Raw genomic sequence first — 24,821 nt, 5'->3', positions numbered from 1 at the left:
ATGTGCGGCTGCTTGTTGGACTGCTGCCAGTTTTAACTGTAGCTCTGCGTCTCTTATGTGTTTATCCTTCTGTAGTTTTGCGTCTCTTATTTCTTTAGCCTTCTGTAGCTCTTTACTAACAGGTCCATCACTTTCAGCACCACATACGGCGTTGGGTTCGGGCCGAACCATGCTAGCTTCTCTCTCATTAGCTTGTTGGCTGGCGATTCCTCCTCCTGAATCACTGGTGTCTCCATCTCTTGTACTGCTGGCGTTGCTGCAATCCCGTCCTCCTGGTCTATCTCCATTGATTCTGCTATGATGACCTGCTTGGTTTTGTTGCTAGCAATCCTTCCACGAACTTCCAGTAGTTCTTCCAGTGTCTGCTTGGAATCCGGGTGTGAAGGGGAATAGAAGGGAAAATCCCACTGCTACCACCAATTGTGACGGTAGTGGTATGATATCCTCGTCAAAGATTCCCTTCTTCCATAAGAACGTCACCCAATATTCCACTAGGAGGAATATTCCTGAGATCGCCCATTAAGCCACACATTAGTCCAGGCTTACTGCTAGAACAAGACAGACTTTAATGTTATCACACACAGCTTATATGTCATTTCCAAAACTGTTACAATGACAAATCTCCGCCCCCCTCACACTGGGGCTTCCATACAGATTATAGACAGACACGACGGAGCCGATGCTGAAAACACATTTTCTTTAGACAATGACATCAAGGACGCTGATTACTAGTTGTACTGAATACATTAACTAGACCGCTCGACCCCGCATATAGAGAGATAATTACCACACTGGAGCAATCAGAATAATTAACACAAGCCACTTAAACACAGATCTCCTTCACACAACACAATAGATCAATTAACCTTTAGAAATAGAGAGGGGACATTAGCACGTCAATAACCTGTTAGCCGAGGACAGAATTACAGGGCAAGCAGGGAGAATTACACTGAGACATTTCTTTAGCCTTCTGTAGCTCTTTACTAACAGGTCCATCACTTTCAGCACCACATACGGCGTTGGGTTCGGGCCGAACCATGCTAGCTTCTCTCTCATTAGCTTGTTGGCTGGCGATTCCTCCTCCTGAATCACTGGTGTCTCCATCTCTTGTACTGCTGGCGTTGCTGCAATCCCGTCCTCCTGGTCTATCTCCATTGATTCTGCTATGATGACCTGCTTGGTTTTGTTGCTAGCAATCCTTCCACGAACTTCCAGTAGTTCTTCCAGTGTCTGCTTGGAATCCGGGTGTGAAGGGGAATAGAAGGGAAAATCCCACTGCTACCACCAATTGTGACGGTAGTGGTATGATATCCCCGTCAAAGATTCCCTTCTTCCATAAGAACGTCACCCAATATTCCACTAGGAGGAATATTCCTGAGATCGCCCATTAAGCCACACATTAGTCCAGGCTTACTGCTAGAACAAGACAGACTTTAATGTTATCACACACAGCTTATATGTCATTTCCAAAACTGTTACAATGACAAATCTCCGCCCCCCTCACACTGGGGCTTCCATACAGATTATAGACAGACACGACGGAGCCGATGCTGAAAACACATTTTCTTTAGACAATGACATCAAGGACGCTGATTACTAGTTGTACTGAATACATTAACTAGACCGCTCGACCCCGCATATAGAGAGATAATTACCACACTGGAGCAATCAGAATAATTAACACAAGCCACTTAAACACAGATCTCCTTCACACAACACAATAGATCAATTAACCTTTAGAAATAGAGAGGGGACATTAGCACGTCAATTACCTGTTAGCCGAGGACAGAATTACAGGGCAAGCAGGGAGAATTACACTGAGACATATAGGCAAATACATCACAGCGTCCATTCAATATTTATTTGGACTTTGTTTACACTGTCATATTTAAGCCAGCCTTGATTGCTGAGTATATATATATAAAAGTTGGCGCAGTTTTTCTTTTCCATAGTATAGGCAGCATAGGCAGTCTTCAAGGGATCCCAGTTCCCTAGCAAATGTAATCAGTTACATCAGCATTAGGGGCTTGATAGCTGCTTATCCAGGACTGATTCATTTTGATAAATGTAAACCAACAGGGTCTATGGACAGGTGCACTCTTTAATCCGTTACAAACCATCCAGAAGCACTGAATGTCCATTCAGAAAGCACGCTGGATGCAGGAGAGGCCAGTAGCCTTATTGCATATTGCACAAGTTTTGGCCAGTGCTCCATCCTCAAGACCCAGTAGATGCTCAGTTGGAAAGGTCTCCAAGTCTGCTCTTGCCCCTAGATATTCCTGCACCATATAATGCAGATGCTGCCGATGGTTGCTTAAACCTAACAGTCCTGGGTGCTGAGGACTAAAGATTTTTATTTAAAAGGCATCGGTCAGCTGGCAACCTTCTTAGCTGCTCTTCCTCCGACCAAATGAAGCTTCAGAAACACGTTGTCCTAGGGTCTGGAAAGGCGTTACACAAAGTTTTCTTCGAGGCATCCTGAAGAAGTTTTAACCTCTGCTCCCTCTGCAAAGGTAGGATGAGCTTTGCAACTTTACCCTTGTAACGTGGATCAAGAAGGGTTGCCAGCCAGAAATTATCCCTTTCCTTGATACCACAAATCCTCGGGTATTTTCACAGGCTTTGCAGAATCAGGGAGCCCATGCACTGTAAGTTTGAAGAGGCATGAGATTCTGAGTCCTCTGGGTCACTAAGGATGACATTGTCAGGAACTACCTCCTCCCAGCCATGTACAACTCCTTGGGTTTCTGGAAACTGAAAATCATCCCTTGAAGACTGCTGCATGTTATCCTCTACATCCATGCTGACACAATCCTCCTCTTTATCCTGTGTGTTTGGCGGCCCCACAGGAATGGAATTTGCATAAAGGGGGCCTTGAGAGTAAAGGTAGTCCTTCTCTTCCTCCTGCTATTCTGCCTTTAGTGCCCTGTCCATGATTCCACAAAGACTAATGTGGCATTGTCGCTTGTGGCCACCTCAAATGGTGACAGGACAGTGCAAGCATTCTTTATCAGCAGCCACTGGTGTGGCAAAAAGAAGCCAAGCTCCTCTGAGCCTGTCCTGGTGCCATACTCACACAGGTACTTATTGATGGCCCTCTGCTGTGTGTGCAGCTGCTCCAGCATTGCCAATGTTGAGTTCCACCTGGTGGGCATGTCACAAATGAGGCAGTTGATGGGCAGGTTGAATTCCCGTTGAATGTCAGACACATTCGTCCACAGACACGAATGCCGCACTCGGCCCCACCCCCGGTGCCCGCGTCATTGGATTTCATTGAAAGCAGTGGGAGCCAATGTCTGCGCTGCTATCAATCTATTCAATCAAGACCCGGGAATCCAGGGAGAGATGAACAGAGCATCTCCCATTCCAGGGATCCCCCTCTGCCCCCATCTCAGGGATCCCTCTCTGCCCCCATCCCAGGGATCCCTCTCTGCCCCATCACAGGGATCCCTCTCTGCTCCCAGCCCAGGGATCCCTCTCTGCTCCCAGCCCAGGGGTCCCTCTCTGCTCCCAGCCCAGGGGTCCCTCTCTGCTCCCAGCCCCAGGGTCCCTCTCTGCTCCCATTCCAGGGATCCCTCTCTGCTCTCATCCCAGGGATCGATCCTTGCCCCCATCCCAGTGATCCCTCTCTGCCCCATCCCAGGGATCCCTCTCTGCCCCCAGCCCAGGGATCCCTCTCTGCCCCCAGCCCAGGGGTCTCTCTCTGCCCCCAGCCCAGGGGTCCCTCTATGCCCCTATCCCAGTGATCCCTCTCTGCCCCCAGCCCAGGGGTCCCTCTCTGCTCCCATTTCAAGGTTCCCTCTCTGCTCCCATCCCAGGGGTCTCTCTCTGCCCCCATCCCAGGGGTCCCTCTCTGCCCCCATCCCAGGGATCCCTCTCTGCTCCCATTCCAGGGATCCCTCTCTGCCCCCATCCCAGGGGTCCCTCTCTTCAAGCCCAGGGGTCCCTCTCTGCCCCCACCCCAAGGGTCCCTCTCTGCTTCCAGCCCAGGGGTCCCTCTCTACTCCCAGCCCAGAGGTCCCTCTCTGCCCCCATCCCAGGGATCCCTCTCTGCCCCCATCCCAGGGGTCCCTCTCTGCCCCCATCCCAGTGATCATTGCCCCCATCCCAGGGATCCCTCTCTGCCCCCAGCCCAGAGGTCCCTCTCTGCTCCCATCCCATCGATCCCTCTCTGCCCCCAGTACAGGGATCCCTCTCTGCTCCCACCCCAAGGGTCCCTCTCTGCTCCCACCCCAAGGGTCCCTCTCTGCTCCCATCCCAGGGGTCCCTCTCTTCCACTATCCCAGGGGTCCCTCTCTGCTCCAATCCCATGGGTCCCTCTCTGCTCCCATCCCAGGGGTCCCTCTCTGCTCCCATCCCAGGGGTCTTTCTCTGCTCCAACCCCAGAGGTCCCTCTCTGCTCCCATACCAGGGGTCCAGTGGTATACACATGTGGCCCTATTCACTTGATTGGGTCACGATCACCCACCAAAAGAAGCAACAGGGGGTATAATTCCTGCCGCAGCATGTGTACATTCTCAGCTGTTGCCTCTGCAGCTAAAGGGGGTAGAGACCAATGTATGTAATGTGGGCAGTGTGGCAGGGACACGGGGGGGCCTGATCTAGTTGTCAGTCCGCCCCTGCTGTTGCCTCTTATATGTTCAAGGTCTAACAGTTTTTAGCCCTAATATACAGTATATAAGGTTTCACACTTCAACTGTGTTAACTGGGTGTGTTAGAGTGGTGCGGATATCCACACAGTTGAGACTGGTATCAGAGGAGAACTTGAACCAGCACCTCCTTAGGGGGTGCACTACACAAAAAAAAAAAAAGCTGTTGTTATAACTGCTCGTGTGACTGGAATTTGGCTTCAATTTGTTAGTGTATCTAAATTTCTTAGTGCTTCTAACCAGGGCAGCCATCAGAAATGTTGGGGCCCCTTACACAGCTTTAGGCATATGGGCGAGTAGAGAACTGGGGGGTGCCCCTGGGTACATTCGGGCCCCTTGCATCCTTACATGTGTAATGCCTGTACCCATGGGCGTCCGCTCCATAGGGCAAGGGGGGTCGTTTGCCCCCCCTGGAATTGCCAGGGAGAGCCAGGAGCAGGGCCGAACTGGCCCTGGGGCCACTTTAAGCGGCGACTGCAGAGCTACCCTCCTTCTGTTCTCCGGTGCTTGCATCGTATGTCATGGAGCTGGGTCTGTGTGCAAGGACCCGCCCCCTAATTCGACTCGTCTGATAATCTTCAAGTGTTTCGCCTATGACACGAGCCGAAATAGGGGGCGGGACCTTGCACACAGACCCAGCTCCGTGACATATGATACGAGTGCCAGAGGACAGAAGGAGGGGAGCGACGTTTTATATAGTTCACCAGGCCTGGGCTTTGTTTGTTCCAACATCTGTTGCCACAGGTAACACTAGACTATTTTCTGATGTGTTTGTAGCAAGTCTGGAAACGCAGAGCAAACACAACACAGAGTTGTAGCCTACGGCATAGTATCTAGTTGTCCCTTATTTGGAGTGCCTGTCCCTCTTCTGGAATCAAATCCATGTGTCCCTCATTCCAAAAGGTTCCTCTTTTAGACCTGAAATAAATATACTGTCAATATAGTGTAGTGTTTAAGTCAAGGGAAAGGGGTGCTGTGTAATGTAAAGGGGGCCAGTGATGCAGGGTGCTGTGTAATGTAAAGGGGTCCAGTGGTGCAGGGTGCTGTGTAATGTAAAGGGGTCCAGTGATGCAGGGTGCTGTGTAATGTAAAGGGGTCCAGTGGTGCACGGTGCTGTGTAATGTAAAGGGGTCCATTGATGCAGGGTACTATGTAATGTAAAGGGGTCCAGTGGTGCAGGGTGCTGTGTAATGTAAAGGGGTCCAGTGATGCAGGGTGCTGTGTAATGTAAAGGGGGCCAGAGCTGTGGGGTGCTGTGTAATGTAAAGGGGGCAGTGATGCAGGGTGCTGTGTAATGTAAAGGGGGCCAGTTATGCAGGGTGCTGTGTAATGTAAAGGGGTCCAGTGATGCAGGGTGCTGTGTAATGTAAAGGGGTCCAGTGATGCAGGGTGCTGTGTAATGTAAAGGGGTCCAGTGATGCAGGGTGCTGTGTAATGTAAAGGGGGCCAGAGCTGTGGGGTGCTGTGTAATGTAAAGGGGTCCAGAGGTGCAGTTGTGGTGAGGGGGTACACAGTAGTGACAAAGAGATATTGAAAGATGCAAGGGGCACAGTGGGGTGTTTTTCATTTTAACGTGGGGGGGGCACTTTTAACCCCTGCTAGCAATTGAAGAAAGGGTGAAAGTGTATCGCCGCTGCCGAAGCCCCCCCCCTGAAAAAATGCCAGCGGACGCCCATACCTGTACCGCCTGATGGCGGCCCTGCTTCTAACACTCCCCACCTCCACACTGACAAAGCTGATCTACAAAGGTGTCCTTGTCTATTCTTCATCCAGAGTAGGAGGCACTCTATTACAGGGAGTATGTTACTGGCCAGATCACCAGGTGAAAACAGAGGGGGAAAAAAACAAAACTAATGCAACCACCACATCTAATGACTGGTAAGCTGCAATATATTACATTATTTGTTTTAAGTTTAAAAATGCTTTAAAGAAAAGTTAAATGTATCTTGTTAATGTATTATACTAATATTAGATATTTACTTTCCAGATATGTTATATAAAATTATGCAGGACATTAATACTTCAGTCAGACATTGGAGTGTAACCAGGCTTGTCCCATCATTCTACACTGTTGTGTTCCTTGTGGCTCTTCCTCTCAATATCATGGCGATCGTCATGTTCCTGGTGAAGATGAAGGTCAGGAAGCCGGCAGTGGTCTACATGCTGAACCTCGCCATAGCAGATACCTTGCTTGTTAGCGTTCTGCCTTTTTATATTGTCTACAGATTCTTGGGAAATGACTGGATCTTCGGAGAAGGAATGTGTCGCTTTGTCACGTCAGCATATTACTGTAACATGTACTGCTCCGTCCTGCTCATGACAAGTATCAGTGTGGACCGTTTCCTGGGGGTTGTCTACCCGGTGCGGTCTCTCCCCTGGCGCACAGTGAAGCGAGCCTGGCTGGTGTGTGGTGCCATCTGGGTCATCTCATTGGCCATCACTGTGCCCCTTCTCATAAGAGAACAAACCCAGAAATTGTATAAACTAGATAACATAATTTGTCATGATATTCAGTACATTATGTTTCATCTGGATTTCTATTTTGATTATTTGATCACTGTTATCTCACTTTTCTTTTTCTTACCGTTATTCATCACAACTTTCTGTTACATTAGAATCATCCGCAGTCTCAGCAGATCACAATTTGATCGCACCCATAAGAGATCACGAGCTATCCGCCTATCCGTGATTGTACTGAGTGTGTTTGTCCTTTGCTTTGGCCCCTCCAATGTCATCTATTTAATGCATTATGTGCAGATGTATAAGAGTGAGGATCGCTCTCTGTATATTCCCTACATTGTTTCTTCTGGTATCAGCACCATCAACTGTTGTCTGGATCCTCTTATCTATTATTTTGCATCCTCTGAGTATAAGAGATACATCTACAGCTTTCTGCACTGTAAGAAAGATTATCGCCCTCCAGTAAAATAGAAGTCTATCCTTAACCCCTTGTCTACTGGGAAATATTACCCCCTTCCTGCCCAGGCCAATTCCCAGCTTTTAGTTCGCACTTTGAATGACAATTGTGCGGTCATGCAACCCTGTACTCATATGACTTTTTTATATATTTTTCACACAAATAGAGCTTTCTTTTTTTTTTTCCAAAAAAATGTATTCAAGTTTTCATTTTTCATTGACAAACAAAATAAATCAGTCAAGCGAAAAGTCGCAACAGATGACTAGAAATAACACAAGAGCAATGTGGTGGTCAAATAACGCCTTATACAATACAATAGAAGATAACAGTGTATGGCAAACTACAGCAGTTCTCAGGTATGAATAAAGGTACTTGGCTAGGGGTTCATGAAGTGTATTCACCAGACGGACCGTCCCTAGCTCCGGGCACCCCCAACTGGGTTCAAGACTGTGACCAGAGCCCGGGTCGCCCCCCCCCTTTTCCTAACGTGATCCAGATATCTCAAGGTAAAACAAGTGGAGTCATACAGTTTCTTTCATATCAGGTTGACCACTCGTGCCATTTCTTAGCGGCACTAACTTTATTCACATCCCTGAGTGCCAGTGTTGTCTCATATATGTAGTGCAGTTGGGAGGTTTGTATAACATCCCCAATAGTAGGTGGTAGGGTTTTTTTCCAGTTTATTGTTATGCATAGCCTAGCAGAAAACAAAATGTGTAAGACGGTGTGTTTCGACTGAGCAGGAAATTGGTCCAGACCGAGTGATAGGAGCGCCAATCCAGGTTGGGGATCGGCTACCGAGTGAGAGGCGTCGGAGATCACGCGGAAGATCGACGCCCAGAATTGTGCTAATTTGGGGCAGCTCCAGAATGTATGGAGCAAAGTCCCCTGGGACCCACATTTCCTCCAACACCTATCACTCTGCAGCCCTCCAAATTTAGATAATATTGCCGGAGCTGGGTCTGTGTGCAAGGACCCGCCCCCTAATTCGACTCGTCTGATAATCTTCAAGTGTTTCGCCTATGACACGAGCCGAAATAGGGGGCGGGACCTTGCACACAGACCCAGCTCCGTGACATATGATACGAGTGCCAGAGGACAGAAGGAGGGGAGCGACGTTTTATATCGTTCACCAGGCCTGGGCTTTGTTTGTTCCAACATCTGTTGCCACAGGTAACACTAGACTATTTTCTGATGTGTTTGTAGCAAGTCTGGAAACGCAGAGCAAACACAACACAGAGTTGTAGCCTACGGCATAGTATCTAGTTGTCCCTTATTTGGAGTGCCTGTCCCTCTTCTGGAATCAAATCCATGTGTCCCTCATTCCAAAAGGTTCCTCTTTTAGACCTGAAATAAATATACTGTCAATATAGTGTAGTGTTTAAGTCAAGGGAAAGGGGTGCTGTGTAATGTAAAGGGGGCCAGTGATGCAGGGTGCTGTGTAATGGAAAGGGGTCCAGTGGTGCAGGGTGCTGTGTAATGTAAAGGGGTCCAGTGATGCAGGGTGCTGTGTAATGTAAAGGGGTCCAGTGGTGCAAGGTGCTGTGTAATGTAAAGGGGTCCATTGATGCAGGGTACTATGTAATGTAAAGGGGTCCAGTGGTGCAGGGTGCTGTGTAATGTAAAGGGGTCCAGTGATGCAGGGTGCTGTGTAATGTAAAGGGGGCCAGAGCTGTGGGGTGCTGTGTAATGTAAAGGGGGCAGTGATGCAGGGTGCTGTGTAATGTAAAGGGGGCCAGTTATGCAGGGTGCTGTGTAATGTAAAGGGGTCCAGTGATGCAGGGTGCTGTGTAATGTAAAGGGGTCCAGTGATGCAGGGTGCTGTGTAATGTAAAGGGGGCCAGAGCTGTGGGGTGCTGTGTAATGTAAAGGGGTCCAGAGGTGCAGTTGTGGTGAGGGGGTACACAGTAGTGACAAAGAGATATTGAAAGATGCAAGGGGCACAGTGGGGTGTTTTTCATTTTAACGTGGGGGGGGGCACTTTTAACCCCTGCTAGCAATTGAAGAAAGGGTGAAAGTGTATCGCCGCTGCCGAAGCCCCCCCCCTGAAAAAATGCCAGCGGACGCCCATACCTGTACCGCCTGATGGCGGCCCTGCTTCTAACACTCCCCACCTCCACACTGACAAAGCTGCTCTACAAAGGTGTCCTTGTCTATTCTTCATCCAGAGTAGGAGGCACTCTATTACAGGGAGTATGTTACTGGCCAGATCACCAGGTGAAAACAGAGGGGGAAAAAAACAAAACTAATGCAACCACCACATCTAATGACTGGTAAGCTGCAATATATTACATTATTTGTTTTAAGTTTAAAAATGCTTTAAAGAAAAGTTAAATGTATCTTGTTAATGTATTATACTAATATTAGATATTTACTTTCCAGATATTTTATATAGAATTATGCAGGACATTAATACTTCAGTCAGACATTGGAGTGTAACCAGGCTTGTCCCATCATTCTACACTGTTGTGTTCCTTGTGGCTCTTCCTCTCAATATCATGGCGATCGTCATGTTCCTGGTGAAGATGAAGGTCAGGAAGCCGGCAGTGGTCTACATGCTGAACCTCGCCATAGCAGATACCTTGCTTGTTATCATTCTGCCTTTTTATATTGTCTACAGATTCTTGGGAAATGACTGGATCTTCGGAGAAGGAATGTGTCGCTTTGTCACGTCAGCATATTACTGTAACATGTACTGCTCCGTCCTGCTCATGACAAGTATCAGTGTGGACCGTTTCCTGGGGGTTGTCTACCCGGTGCGGTCTCTCCCCTGGCGCACAGTGAAGCGAGCCTGGCTGGTGTGTGGTGCCATCTGGGTCATCTCATTGGCCATCACTGTGCCCCTTCTCATAAGAGAACAAACCCAGAAATTGTATAAACTAGATAACATAATTTGTCATGATATTCAGTACATTATGTTTCATCTGGATTTCTATTTTGATTATTTGATCACTGTTATCTCACTTTTCTTTTTCTTACCGTTATTCATCACAACTTTCTGTTACATTAGAATCATCCGCAGTCTCAGCAGATCACAATTTGATCGCACCCATAAGAGATCACGAGCTATCCGCCTATCCGTGATTGTACTGAGTGTGTTTGTCCTTTGCTTTGGCCCCTCCAATGTCATCTATTTAATGCATTATGTGCAGATGTATAAGAGTGAGGATCGCTCTCTGTATATTCCCTACATTGTTTCTTCTGGTATCAGCACCATCAACTGTTGTCTGGATCCTCTTATCTATTATTTTGCATCCTCTGAGTATAAGAGATACATCTACAGCTTTCTGCACTGTAAGAAAGATTATCGCCCTCCAGTAAAATAGAAGTCTATCCTTAACCCCTTGTCTACTGGGAAATATTACCCCCTTCCTGCCCAGGCCAATTCCCAGCTTTTAGTTCGCACTTTGAATGACAATTGTGCGGTCATGCAACCCTGTACTCATATGACTTTTTTATATATTTTTCACACAAATAGAGCTTTCTTTTTTTTTTCCAAAAAAATGTATTCAAGTTTTCATTTTTCATTGACAAACAAAATAAATCAGTCAAGCGAAAAGTCGCAACAGATGACTAGAAATAACACAAGAGCAATGTGGTGGTCAAATAACGCCTTATACAATACAATAGAAGATAACAGTGTATGGCAAACTACAGCAGTTCTCAGGTATGAATAAAGGTACTTGGCTAGGGGTTCATGAAGTGTATTCACCAGACGGACCGTCCCTAGCTCCGGGCACCCCCAACTGGGTTCAAGACTGTGACCAGAGCCCGGGTCGCCCCCCCCTTTTCCTAACGTGATCCAGATATCTCAAGGTAAAACAAGTGGAGTCATACAGTTTCTTTCATATCAGGTTGACCACTCGTGCCATTTCTTAGCGGCACTAACTTTATTCACATCCCTGAGTGCCAGTGTTGTCTCATATATGTAGTGCAGTTGGGAGGTTTGTATAACATCCCCAATAGTAGGTGGTAGGGTTTTTTTCCAGTTTATTGTTATGCATAGCCTAGCAGAAAACAAAATGTGTAAGACGGTGTGTTTCGACTGAGCAGGAAATTGGTCCAGACCGAGTGATAGGAGCGCCAATCCAGGTTGGGGATCGGCTACCGAGTGAGAGGCGTCGGAGATCACGCGGAAGATCGACGCCCAGAATTGTGCTAATTTGGGGCAGCTCCAGAATGTATGGAGCAAAGTCCCCTGGGACCCACATTTCCTCCAACACCCATCACTCTGCAGCCCTCCAAATTTAGATAATATTGCCGGAGCTGGGTCTGTGTGCAAGGACCCGCCCCCTAATTCGACTCGTCTGATAATCTTCAAGTGTTTCGCCTATGACACGAGCCGAAATAGGGGGCGGGACCTTGCACACAGACCCAGCTCCGTGACATATGATACGAGTGCCAGAGGACAGAAGGAGGGGAGCGACGTTTTATATCGTTCACCAGGCCTGGGCTTTGTTTGTTCCAACATCTGTTGCCACAGGTAACACTAGACTATTTTCTGATGTGTTTGTAGCAAGTCTGGAAACGCAGAGCAAACACAACACAGAGTTGTAGCCTACGGCATAGTATCTAGTTGTCCCTTATTTGGAGTGCCTGTCCCTCTTCTGGAATCAAATCCATGTGTCCCTCATTCCAAAAGGTTCCTCTTTTAGACCTGAAATAAATATACTGTCAATATAGTGTAGTGTTTAAGTCAAGGGAAAGGGGTGCTGTGTAATGTAAAGGGGGCCAGTGATGCAGGGTGCTGTGTAATGTAAAGGGGTCCAGTGGTGCAGGGTGCTGTGTAATGTAAAGGGGTCCAGTGATGCAGGGTGCTGTGTAATGTAAAGGGGTCCAGTGGTGCACGGTGCTGTGTAATGTAAAGGGGTCCATTGATGCAGGGTACTATGTAATGTAAAGGGGTCCAGTGGTGCAGGGTGCTGTGTAATGTAAAGGGGTCCAGTGATGCAGGGTGCTGTGTAATGTAAAGGGGGCCAGAGCTGTGGGGTGCTGTGTAATGTAAAGGGGGCAGTGATGCAGGGTGCTGTGTAATGTAAAGGGGGCCAGTTATGCAGGGTGCTGTGTAATGTAAAGGGGTCCAGTGATGCAGGGTGCTGTGTAATGTAAAGGGGTCCAGTGATGCAGGGTGCTGTGTAATGTAAAGGGGGCCAGAGCTGTGGGGTGCTGTGTAATGTAAAGGGGTCCAGAGGTGCAGTTGTGGTGAGGGGGTACACAGTAGTGACAAAGAGATATTGAAAGATGCAAGGGGCACAGTGGGGTGTTTTTCATTTTAACGTGGGGGGGGGCACTTTTAACCCCTGCTAGCAATTGAAGAAAGGGTGAAAGTGTATCGCCGCTGCCGAAGCCCCCCCCCTGAAAAAATGCCAGCGGACGCCCATACCTGTACCGCCTGATGGCGGCCCTGCTTCTAACACTCCCCACCTCCACACTGACAAAGCTGCTCTACAAAGGTGTCCTTGTCTATTCTTCATCCAGAGTAGGAGGCACTCTATTACAGGGAGTATGTTACTGGCCAGATCACCAGGTGAAAACAGAGGGGGAAAAAAACAAAACTAATGCAACCACCACATCTAATGACTGGTAAGCTGCAATATATTACATTATTTGTTTTAAGTTTAAAAATGCTTTAAAGAAAAGTTAAATGTATCTTGTTAATGTATTATACTAATATTAGATATTTACTTTCCAGATATTTTATATAGAATTATGCAGGACATTAATACTTCAGTCAGACATTGGAGTGTAACCAGGCTTGTCCCATCATTCTACACTGTTGTGTTCCTTGTGGCTCTTCCTCTCAATATCATGGCGATCGTCATGTTCCTGGTGAAGATGAAGGTCAGGAAGCCGGCAGTGGTCTACATGCTGAACCTCGCCATAGCAGATACCTTGCTTGTTAGCGTTCTGCCTTTTTATATTGTCTACAGATTCTTGGGAAATGACTGGATCTTCGGAGAAGGAATGTGTCGCTTTGTCACGTCAGCATATTACTGTAACATGTACTGCTCCGTCCTGCTCATGACAAGTATCAGTGTGGACCGTTTCCTGGGGGTTGTCTACCCGGTGCGGTCTCTCCCCTGGCGCACAGTGAAGCGAGCCTGGCTGGTGTGTGGTGCCATCTGGGTCATCTCATTGGCCATCACTGTGCCCCTTCTCATAAGAGAACAAACCCAGAAATTGTATAAACTAGATAACATAATTTGTCATGATATTCAGTACATTATGTTTCATCTGGATTTCTATTTTGATTATTTGATCACTGTTATCTCACTTTTCTTTTTCTTACCGTTATTCATCACAACTTTCTGTTACATTAGAATCATCCGCAGTCTCAGCAGATCACAATTTGATCGCACCCATAAGAGATCACGAGCTATCCGCCTATCCGTGATTGTACTGAGTGTGTTTGTCCTTTGCTTTGGCCCCTCCAATGTCATCTATTTAATGCATTATGTGCAGATGTATAAGAGTGAGGATCGCTCTCTGTATATTCCCTACATTGTTTCTTCTGGTATCAGCACCATCAACTGTTGTCTGGATCCTCTTATCTATTATTTTGCATCCTCTGAGTATAAGAGATACATCTACAGCTTTCTGCACTGTAAGAAAGATTATCGCCCTCCAGTAAAATAGAAGTCTATCCTTAACCCCTTGTCTACTGGGAAATATTACCCCCTTCCTGCCCAGGCCAATTCCCAGCTTTTAGTTCGCACTTTGAATGACAATTGTGCGGTCATGCAACCCTGTACTCATATGACTTTTTTATATATTTTTCACACAAATAGAGCTTTCTTTTTTTTTTTCCAAAAAAATGTATTCAAGTTTTCATTTTTCATTGACAAACAAAATAAATCAGTCAAGCGAAAAGTCGCAACAGATGACTAGAAATAACACAAGAGCAATGTGGTGGTCAAATAACGCCTTATACAATACAATAGAAGATAACAGTGTATGGCAAACTACAGCAGTTCTCAGGTATGAATAAAGGTACTTGGCTAGGGGTTCATGAAGTGTATTCACCAGACGGACCGTCCCTAGCTCCGGGCACCCCCAACTGGGTTCAAGACTGTGACCAGAGCCCGGGTCGCCCCCCCCTTTTCCTAACGTGATCCAGATATCTCAAGGTAAAACAAGTGGAGTCATACAGTTTCTTTCATATCAGGTTGACCACTCGTGCCATTTCTTAGCGGCACTAACTTTATTCACATCCCTGAGTGCCAGTGTTGTCTCATATATGTAGTGCAGTTGGGAGGTTTGTATAACATCCCCAATAGTAGGTGGTAGGGTTTTTTTCCAGTTTATTGTTATGCATAGCCTAGCAGAAAACAAAATGTGTAAGACGGTGTGTTTCGACTGAGCAGGAAATTGGTCCAGACCGAGTGATAGGAGCGCCAATCCAGGTTGGGGATCGGCTACCGAGTGAGAGGCGTCGGAGATCACGCGGAAGATCGACGCCCAGAATTGTGCTAATTTGGGGCAGCTCCAGAATGTATGGAGCAAAGTCCCCTGGGACCCACATTTCCTCCAACACCTATCACTCTGCAGCCCTCCAAATTTAGATAATATTGCCGGAGCTGGGTCTGTGTGCAAGGACCCGCCCCCTAATTCGACTCGTCTGATAATCTTCAAGTGTTTCGCCTATGACACGAGCCGAAATAGGGGGCGGGACCTTGCACACAGACCCAGCTCCGTGACATATGATACGAGTGCCAGAGGACAGAAGGAGGGGAGCGACGTTTTATATCGTTCACCAGGCCTGGGCTTTGTTTGTTCCAACATCTGTTGCCACAGGTAACACTAGACTATTTTCTGATGTGTTTGTAGCAAGTCTGGAAACGCAGAGCAAACACAACACAGAGTTGTAGCCTACGGCATAGTATCTAGTTGTCCCTTATTTGGAGTGCCTGTCCCTCTTCTGGAATCAAATCCATGTGTCCCTCATTCCAAAAGGTTCCTCTTTTAGACCTGAAATAAATATACTGTCAATATAGTGTAGTGTTTAAGTCAAGGGAAAGGGGTGCTGTGTAATGTAAAGGGGGCCAGTGATGCAGGGTGCTGTGTAATGTAAAGGGGTCCAGTGGTGCAGGGTGCTGTGTAATGTAAAGGGGTCCAGTGATGCAGGGTGCTGTGTAATGTAAAGGGGTCCAGTGGTGCAGGGTGCTGTGTAATGTAAAGGGGTCCATTGATGCAGGGTACTATGTAATGTAAAGGGGTCCAGTGGTGCAGGGTGCTGTGTAATGTAAAGGGGTCCAGTGATGCAGGGTGCTGTGTAATGTAAAGGGGGCCAGAGCTGTGGGGTGCTGTGTAATGTAAAGGGGGCAGTGATGCAGGGTGCTGTGTAATGTAAAGGGGGCCAGTTATGCAGGGTGCTGTGTAATGTAAAGGGGTCCAGTGATGCAGGGTGCTGTGTAATGTAAAGGGGTCCAGTGATGCAGGGTGCTGTGTAATGTAAAGGGGGCCAGAGCTGTGGGGTGCTGTGTAATGTAAAGGGGTCCAGAGGTGCAGTTGTGGTGAGGGGGTACACAGTAGTGACAAAGAGATATTGAAAGATGCAAGGGGCACAGTGGGGTGTTTTTCATTTTAACGTGGGGGGGGGCACTTTTAACCCCTGCTAGCAATTGAAGAAAGGGTGAAAGTGTATCGCCGCTGCCGAAGCCCCCCCCCTGAAAAAATGCCAGCGGACGCCCATACCTGTACCGCCTGATGGCGGCCCTGCTTCTAACACTCCCCACCTCCACACTGACAAAGCTGCTCTACAAAGGTGTCCTTGTCTATTCTTCATCCAGAGTAGGAGGCACTCTATTACAGGGAGTATGTTACTGGCCAGATCACCAGGTGAAAACAGAGGGGGAAAAAAACAAAACTAATGCAACCACCACATCTAATGACTGGTAAGCTGCAATATATTACATTATTTGTTTTAAGTTTAAAAATGCTTTAAAGAAAAGTTAAATGTATCTTGTTAATGTATTATACTAATATTAGATATTTACTTTCCAGATATTTTATATAGAATTATGCAGGACATTAATACTTCAGTCAGACATTGGAGTGTAACCAGGCTTGTCCCATCATTCTACACTGTTGTGTTCCTTGTGGCTCTTCCTCTCAATATCATGGCGATCGTCATGTTCCTGGTGAAGATGAAGGTCAGGAAGCCGGCAGTGGTCTACATGCTGAACCTCGCCATAGCAGATACCTTGCTTGTTAGCGTTCTGCCTTTTTATATTGTCTACAGATTCTTGGGAAATGACTGGATCTTCGGAGAAGGAATGTGTCGCTTTGTCACGTCAGCATATTACTGTAACATGTACTGCTCCGTCCTGCTCATGACAAGTATCAGTGTGGACCGTTTCCTGGGGGTTGTCTACCCGGTGCGGTCTCTCCCCTGGCGCACAGTGAAGCGAGCCTGGCTGGTGTGTGGTGCCATCTGGGTCATCTCATTGGCCATCACTGTGCCCCTTCTCATAAGAGAACAAACCCAGAAATTGTATAAACTAGATAACATAATTTGTCATGATATTCAGTACATTATGTTTCATCTGGATTTCTATTTTGATTATTTGATCACTGTTATCTCACTTTTCTTTTTCTTACCGTTATTCATCACAACTTTCTGTTACATTAGAATCATCCGCAGTCTCAGCAGATCACAATTTGATCGCACCCATAAGAGATCACGAGCTATCCGCCTATCCGTGATTGTACTGAGTGTGTTTGTCCTTTGCTTTGGCCCCTCCAATGTCATCTATTTAATGCATTATGTGCAGATGTATAAGAGTGAGGATCGCTCTCTGTATATTCCCTACATTGTTTCTTCTGGTATCAGCACCATCAACTGTTGTCTGGATCCTCTTATCTATTATTTTGCATCCTCTGAGTATAAGAGATACATCTACAGCTTTCTGCACTGTAAGAAAGATTATCGCCCTCCAGTAAAATAGAAGTCTATCCTTAACCCCTTGTCTACTGGGAAATATTACCCCCTTCCTGCCCAGGCCAATTCCCAGCTTTTAGTTCGCACTTTGAATGACAATTGTGCGGTCATGCAACCCTGTACTCATATGACTTTTTTATATATTTTTCACACAAATAGAGCTTTCTTTTTTTTTTCCAAAAAAATGTATTCAAGTTTTCATTTTTCATTGACAAACAAAATAAATCAGTCAAGCGAAAAGTCGCAACAGATGACTAGAAATAACACAAGAGCAATGTGGTGGTCAAATAACGCCTTATACAATACAATAGAAGATAACAGTGTATGGCAAACTACAGCAGTTCTCAGGTATGAATAAAGGTACTTGGCTAGGGGTTCATGAAGTGTATTCACCAGACGGACCGTCCCTAGCTCCGGGCACCCCCAACTGGGTTCAAGACTGTGACCAGAGCCCGGGTCGCCCCCCCCTTTTCCTAACGTGATCCAGATATCTCAAGGTAAAACAAGTGGAGTCATACAGTTTCTTTCATATCAGGTTGACCACTCGTGCCATTTCTTAGCGGCACTAACTTTATTCACATCCCTGAGTGCCAGTGTTGTCTCATATATGTAGTGCAGTTGGGAGGTTTGTATAACATCCCCAATAGTAGGTGGTAGGGTTTTTTTCCAGTTTATTGTTATGCATAGCCTAGCAGAAAACAAAATGTGTAAGACGGTGTGTTTCGACTGAGCAGGAAATTGGTCCAGACCGAGTGATAGGAGCGCCAATCCAGGTTGGGGATCGGCTACCGAGTGAGAGGCGTCGGAGATCACGCGGAAGATCGACGCCCAGAATTGTGCTAATTTGGGGCAGCTCCAGAATGTATGGAGCAAAGTCCCCTGGGACCCACATTTCCTCCAACACCTATCACTCTGCAGCCCTCCAAATTTAGATAATATTGCCGGAGTTAAAGGGTCACTAAAGGAAAAAAAAATGTTTGCTGAAATTACTGTTTACAGGGTATAGAGACATAATAGTTAACTGATTCCTTTTAAAAAATGATTAAAAATAGATAAAAAACAACCATATAATGTGCCTACAGTTTAGTTTCGTTTTGCTGTTGTTTCCTGGTTCTCTGATGTACAGAGACAACGAGCCAATAGAGGGCAGTGAAGGTTTTGCAAAACGAAACTGGATTGTTGCTGAGGGGTTATAGACACACCTCCTTGATTAGTCACCACAGTGAGAAATCTCCCAGTACTGTGGTGATCAGGAAACAGACAACCAGGAAGTGTCCATAACAGAGAGGAATTACAGCAACATCAAAGCAAAAACTAACAATGAGGACATGAAACCAGGACTGCAGTAAGGAAGCTATTTAGCTTAATTTTTTTTTCCTTTAGTGACCCTTTAAGTACTATCTTAGTGAAATTTTGGTAGACAGTTCCCAAAGGGTAGAGCAACTGGTAACCGTATAAACGGATTTGCAAGCTTTGGCCCATTGTTGTGTGGGATAGAAACAGCCTAGGTCTGATTCCCATTTAAGTAGAGCGGCTGATTTTGTAAAGGTGGTTTTCTTCTGGAGAATATTATAAAAGAGCGATATGCCTTTCTGGGTGGAGGAGGGGTTACTAAGGAAGAGCCTAGTAGGCAAGGGTATACAGCGTTCCCAATGGGGGAAGGTAGCCAAGAAGTGTTTAGTTCTAAGATATAAGTATAAATCCGTATCGGGCAATTTGTAGTCTTTTTGTAGATCAGGGAACGGTTTGATGTTTCCTTTATCTAAAATGTCGTTTACAAATAGCATGCCTTGGTTATACCAATGCTTGTAAGAGATCAGGTCTATGTGATTTTGTAGAGTCTCAATCGGGATTTTCAATGTAATATTATCGGGAAACCCGTGGCAGAGGTGAATACATTTGTTCCATGTCCTTACAGTGGCTGACATAGTGGGGGAGACAGAGGAAGGAATCTTAGTGGATGAGGTGGTAGAGAGCAACCATGGAGCTAGGTCTGTGCCAGGTGTGAGGGCGGATTCCAACTGGCCCCACGTGGTGCGTGGCGCAGGTGAAAACCATTCCCTGGATTGGGTAAGAACAGAGGCCATGTAGTAATGTTGGAAGTCCACATATCCAGTGCCGCCTGCCTTGCGATTTTTAATAAAGGTGGCGTGAGCGCATCTAGCCCTCTTGCCTTGCCAGATGAAGAAAGAAAAAAAAGACTGGAGTGACTTATAGTACTGGGCAGGAACGGGAAATGGTAGGGTCCTGAAGAGATAGAGGAATTGGGGCAAGTGAAACATTTTGAATGCCGCTAAGCGACCTGTTCATGTTAGTTCCTGAGATGCCAGCTTGTGGAGTTCAGCTTGGAGTTTGCTACGAAAAGGGACATAGTTTTGGTGGAACAGTTGGTTAGTAGATTTGGTCAGTTGGATACCTAGATAAGTGATGCTTGTATCCGCCCATGTGTACGGGAATTGGCATTGTAACAGTAGACTTGTAGGGGCATTAACTCCTAGATTTAAAGTATGACATTTGGATTCATTGACCTTATAGTAGGACACCTTACTGAAGCAAGCTAGCGTCTCTTGAACAGCCGGGAGTGAGGTGGAAGGGTCAGACAGCATGAGTATGACTTCATCAGCGAATAAGCTGATTTTTTATTCACAACCTCCTGCTGAGATACCAGTAATAAGCCGATTTGATCGAGTGGATTGGGATAATGTTTCCATTAATAAGTTGAAAATTAGAGGGGAAAGGGGGCATCCCTGTCTAGTTCCGTTAGTAATAGTAAAGGGAGATGATAAAGAGTCTGCTGAGTATACTTGGGTCGAGGGATTAGAGTATAGGGCCATGATTGCCCTATGTATCTGTCCCGTAAATCCGAATTTAGAGAGGACCGAGGATAAGAATCCCCAATGTACCCTGTCAAACGCTTTTTCAGCGTCTAGGGTCAGGAGTACAGAGGGGGCCCCAGAAATTGCTGCCTGATGGATGACGTTGACCATTCGTCTTGTGGCGTCTGAAGCCTGGCGGCCCTTGGTGAATCCCGATTGATCCTTGTGAATAAGTGTGGGGAGAATGTCGTTCAATCTATTAGCTATCAGTTTGGCATATAATTTGGCGTCCACATTGAGAAGAGAAATGGGGCAAAAGTTTTGGGGCGAGGACGGGTCCTTGCCCGGTTTCGGGAGAGTGACTATTATAGCATTTAGCATGTCTGGGGGAAAGGACGAGGCTGTCGCGGCCGAGTTGAATACTTCACAGAGGGTGGGGTTCAGAACCTGTAGGAAACTCTTATAGTATTCTCCGGTGAACCCGTCGGGTCCCGGTGATTTAGAATTAGGAAGATTGGCAATAGTATGGTCTAGTTCGGTGGTCGCGAAGGGGGCATTAAGGGACTCTAACTGGTCGTTGGATAGCGAAGGGAGGCTAATTCTCTCCAGAAAGGTCGCTATGTCCTGTTGGGTCGGTTGGTTGGTAGCTTTGTCATCTCTTATGTTGTATAGATCAGCATAGTATGTACTAAAGGCAGTAGATATCTCATGGGGTTTCAGTAACTTGCCCTGGATCTTTTTGCTCTTGCTCCTAATTGGATAAACACACCCCTAATGACGGCCTTGTGGGCGGCCCACACCACCACCGGGTCGGATACCAAATGAGAATTTATGGAGAAATATTCCTCCAGGTGTTGCTGTATGATGCTTGCAGTGGATGGGTCTCGGATTAGGAAGTTGTTAACTCTCCAGAGGTAAGAGTTTGTTTGCGGGGTCTTTGTATCAATAGTGATGCTAACAGGGGCATGATCCGACCAGGTGGTGGGGTGAATCACCGAAGCCGAAACTCTTTGGAGCAATGATCAGTCCGACAGAAACAGGTCTATGCGCGAGTAGGTGTTGTAGCGCAGGGAAAGGTAGGTGTAATCGCGTTCGCTCGCATGACAACACCGCCACACATCAAATAAGTTATTAGGGGGGGCGTGTCCTGGCTATGGAGGAGTGAGGACGTGCATCTCCTGAGCTCCGTCCCACCGCCGCACAGATCATAGCCTGGAGGGAGAATCTTACCCCATCCGCAGCCCAGAATGTCACAGCGGAACCGGTCCACCTCCCAGCCGCCGAGACCGGACCGGACCAAGCAAGGGCAGCTTGATTTTTTCGCCGGGAGCAGCACACGCAGCTGCGAGGCTCCAAAGATGGCGGCGGCGACGAAGGCCGCAAAGACACCCAAGGCCTCGCTGCACACCAGGTCGCAAGCCCTGGAGGAATCCCCGGTCCCGTCGCCAGAATCGGTGAGTGACTCTCTCCCACGGGGCTCCCCAGATTCCCCCAGGCTTAGGGGAGACGATCGTGAGGCCCCCGATCCTATGGATGACCTAGAAGTTCGGCGCCATATTTTCTCCCTCCCCACTAAGGCAGACCTGGAACGGTTTGCTGACAGGGTAGAACGGGCCCTAAAAGAGGAGATAGCCCAGGTCCGGGCCGATACTGCACATCTAGGGGGGAGGCTGGAGACCCTGGAGCAAAAATTTGAAGAATCCCTGCCGGTCATCTCCATGCTCAGAGACAAATGCACTACCCAAGATCACCAAATAGAAGCCCTGCTGTGCCAGATTGACGATATGGAGAACCGCAGTCGCAGGGCCAATATTAGGGTCCGCGGCCTGCCGGAAGCCACAGGAGCCAGGGACATTATCCCAACCCTGGAAGGAGTCTTTAAAGAAATCCTGGGCCTCCCGGCTACAGCCACTATTGAGATAGACCGGGCGAACAGGGCCCTGAAGCCCCCCTCCCAAGATGTAAATAACCCCAGAGACATTATCTGTAAACTTCACAAATATACTCTAAAAGACCGCATCATGCAGAAAATGAGAGGGAAACCCTTCTTTGATTTTGATGGCACCCATCTAGCCTTTTACCAAGACATTTCAAGGCGCACTCTCATGCAGCGCAGAGCATTGCGCCCCCTGCTGACAGCTCTCCAAGATGCAGGCCTGACATATCGCTGGGGGTTCCCCTTTTACCTGCAAGCCACTAAAGAAGGCAGGACTGTGACACTTCGCACCAAAGATGACCTCCCGAACTTTTTAGATTCCCTCGGCTTGGATCCGGTGGACTTCCCTGACTGGAGAGGCTGGACAGACCAACCGACGCTAAACCTGCCACAGCCCCAACCATGGCAATCATCCTCTCGCAGGAATCGCAGAAGAGACCGCAACCGCCGCCCATCAGATCTCCCAATGGACCCGTCCTTTTGAAACGACAGCCGGCGTTGCTGCACAATGATACTACAATTCAAGCTGCTACCATAGGAGCAATTCCCCTAACTGTTGTGCTGAAGATCTCACCACTGCCCTGGCCCTAGGGCCATATATGCTTTAATTTTTTGATCTGTTCCCCCCTTGTTTTCTTTTACCGGTTTCTATACCGTGCCACTTTTATCCGCCCCCCAATTTGCTTTTACAATCAGATATGCCCCCCCCCCCCTTTTTTTTTTTTTTTTTTTACTGCGGGTTATTGAACATGACTATGCCCATTGCTATGGCCCGGAACAAGATTGTAGAGCTCGGCTCACCCAGAGGGGAACGGACAGTTCCTCCCCATACGAACATACCCTCCCTGGTTCTCCCCCCCTTCACACTACGCTAGACGAGGTGGGCGGAGCTGGGAGTATTCCCGTCCATTCCCCAGGTTGGCTCACGTATCCCCAGTAGGCCACCCTCCTTAGGGTGATGGTCCCAGTTGGGACCCCAGGTCATACTCCCGGAACCTCTCCCCATATAGGGGACAGGGCCCTGGACGAGGCCTTTAGTATGGACTGTGTATGTAGTGGCAAAGGCCACTGTGATGTACAAATTGTCTACCTGTTACTTACCTTCTGTGTTTTCCTCCCCCTCACCCCCTACTCTTTACTCTTGACTCTACTCTTGCTCTCTCTAGACCACCTATACCAGGTGTGCCAAGCTGCTGGATCGCCTCGCCGGGCTCGACTTCAGCCAACTGAACTAGTGGACCCCCGATCTCTCCCATGGCATCTTTAAAGGTAAGCACTTACAATGTTAGGGGGCTTTGTTCCCCCCACAAACGCAGTAAACTGTGGTGGGAACTAAAGCGTTTAAAAACACAAGTGCTCTTCCTACAGGAGACACACTTCACGCCCCAATCCCTTCCCAGACTACCTACCCACCTCTTTAACCAATGGTTCCTTAGCAATTCACCAACACCCAAATCTAGAGGGACAGCCATAGCAATTCACAAATCATGCCCCTTCTTGACCCTAGGGAGCGAAATAGACCCTCGGGGCAGATATGTGTTTCTTAAAGGTAGCATTGCAGGTCAGATGTACACGTTTGCAACGATCTATGCCCCAAACACAGACCAACTCACCTTTCTTGACTCAACTCTAGACCGACTGACAGACTTCAGGGAGGGCAGACTGGTCCTGGGAGGAGACTTCAACATCAGCCCAGACCCCTTCTGGACACTTCCCACACGAAGACCACACACTCTTACGCATTTCTAAGACGCTTTCGGAAAACACTCCAATCTCACCTATTGGTAGATTGCTGGCGTACGCTAAACCCAACGGGTCGTGACTTCAGTTACTACTCCAAAGTGCACGACGTATACACTCGGATAGACCACATATATGTGGACCTCAGGACACTAGACCTACTTCAGACCGCGGCCATTGTCAACATATCCATATCGGATCATGCACCGGTCACCGTTGCCTTAGATTTGCCGGCAGGCTTGAACAAAGCCTGGACATGGCGGTTAAATGACAACTTATTGGATGACCCGGTCGCGGTGAAGAAAGTGTCGGACACATTGCCACACTACTTTGCCGAAAATTCGGCGGACGGGCTGGAGGACGGTCTGGTGTGGGAGGCCCACAAAGCGGTGGTTCGGGGGGAGCTGATTTCACAGGGGGCGAGGCTCAAGCGGGAAAGGGGTGCGGACTTTCTCAGGGTACATACTGCCCTGGGAAGGGCAGAACTACAACACAAGGCGAACGGCACCCCAGAGGCCCTAAAGGAACTGACGGAACTAAGGGAGCTTTTCCTACGCCTCCTTGACCGTCAAACCCGTAAGCAATTTCGGTATGTGGCCCATAAATATTACGAACATGGAAACAAATGTGGACGGATGCTAGCACGTGCAATTAAAAAACAAAATGCTACATCTCACGTCCAGAAATTGCGCTCCTCGTCGGGCGAATTGGTGGCCCACTCTTCCAAAATAGCTTCAGGATTTAGGGACTACTACACAGGTCTTTACAATTTAAACCCTGACATACCCCCCAACACACAAGACGTCAGACGACAGACGATCCG

General features: G+C 47.5%; 4 protein-coding genes across 4 annotated transcripts in view; all 4 read left to right on the top strand.

Moving 5' to 3' along the window:
• The window catches only part of LOC120921714 (proteinase-activated receptor 1-like), a 48,366-nt gene extending 40,680 nt beyond the window's left edge, over positions 1 to 7,686 (top strand). The window contains exon 3 of the mRNA XM_040334254.1: positions 6,637 to 7,686. Coding sequence (XP_040190188.1) covers positions 6,637 to 7,580 — 944 coding nt within the window. The 3' untranslated portion in view covers positions 7,581 to 7,686. The remainder of the gene's footprint in view (positions 1 to 6,636) is intronic.
• Positions 7,687 to 9,889: 2,203 nt separating this feature from the next.
• Positions 9,890 to 10,998, top strand: LOC120921719 (proteinase-activated receptor 1-like). Its single transcript, XM_040334257.1, has one exon. The coding sequence runs from the start codon at positions 9,966 to 9,968 to the stop codon at positions 10,890 to 10,892; it is 927 nt and encodes a 308-aa protein (XP_040190191.1). The 5' UTR covers positions 9,890 to 9,965; the 3' UTR covers positions 10,893 to 10,998.
• A 2,201-nt stretch (positions 10,999 to 13,199) lies between these two features.
• On the top strand, positions 13,200 to 14,308 carry LOC120921717 (proteinase-activated receptor 1-like). Its single transcript, XM_040334256.1, has one exon. It carries the CDS (start codon positions 13,276 to 13,278, stop codon positions 14,200 to 14,202), a length of 927 nt encoding a protein of 308 aa, XP_040190190.1. The 5' UTR covers positions 13,200 to 13,275; the 3' UTR covers positions 14,203 to 14,308.
• A 2,202-nt stretch (positions 14,309 to 16,510) lies between these two features.
• Positions 16,511 to 17,619, top strand: LOC120921716 (proteinase-activated receptor 1-like). Its single transcript, XM_040334255.1, has one exon. It carries the CDS (start codon positions 16,587 to 16,589, stop codon positions 17,511 to 17,513), a length of 927 nt encoding a protein of 308 aa, XP_040190189.1. The 5' UTR covers positions 16,511 to 16,586; the 3' UTR covers positions 17,514 to 17,619.
• The last annotated feature ends 7,202 nt before the right edge of the window (positions 17,620 to 24,821 follow it).

This window comes from Rana temporaria, assembly GCF_905171775.1.
Source record: "Rana temporaria chromosome 3 unlocalized genomic scaffold, aRanTem1.1 chr3z, whole genome shotgun sequence".
In the NCBI taxonomy this organism is placed as follows: Eukaryota; Metazoa; Chordata; class Amphibia; order Anura; family Ranidae; genus Rana; species Rana temporaria.
This window is presented reverse-complemented; position numbering and strand designations above follow the sequence as displayed.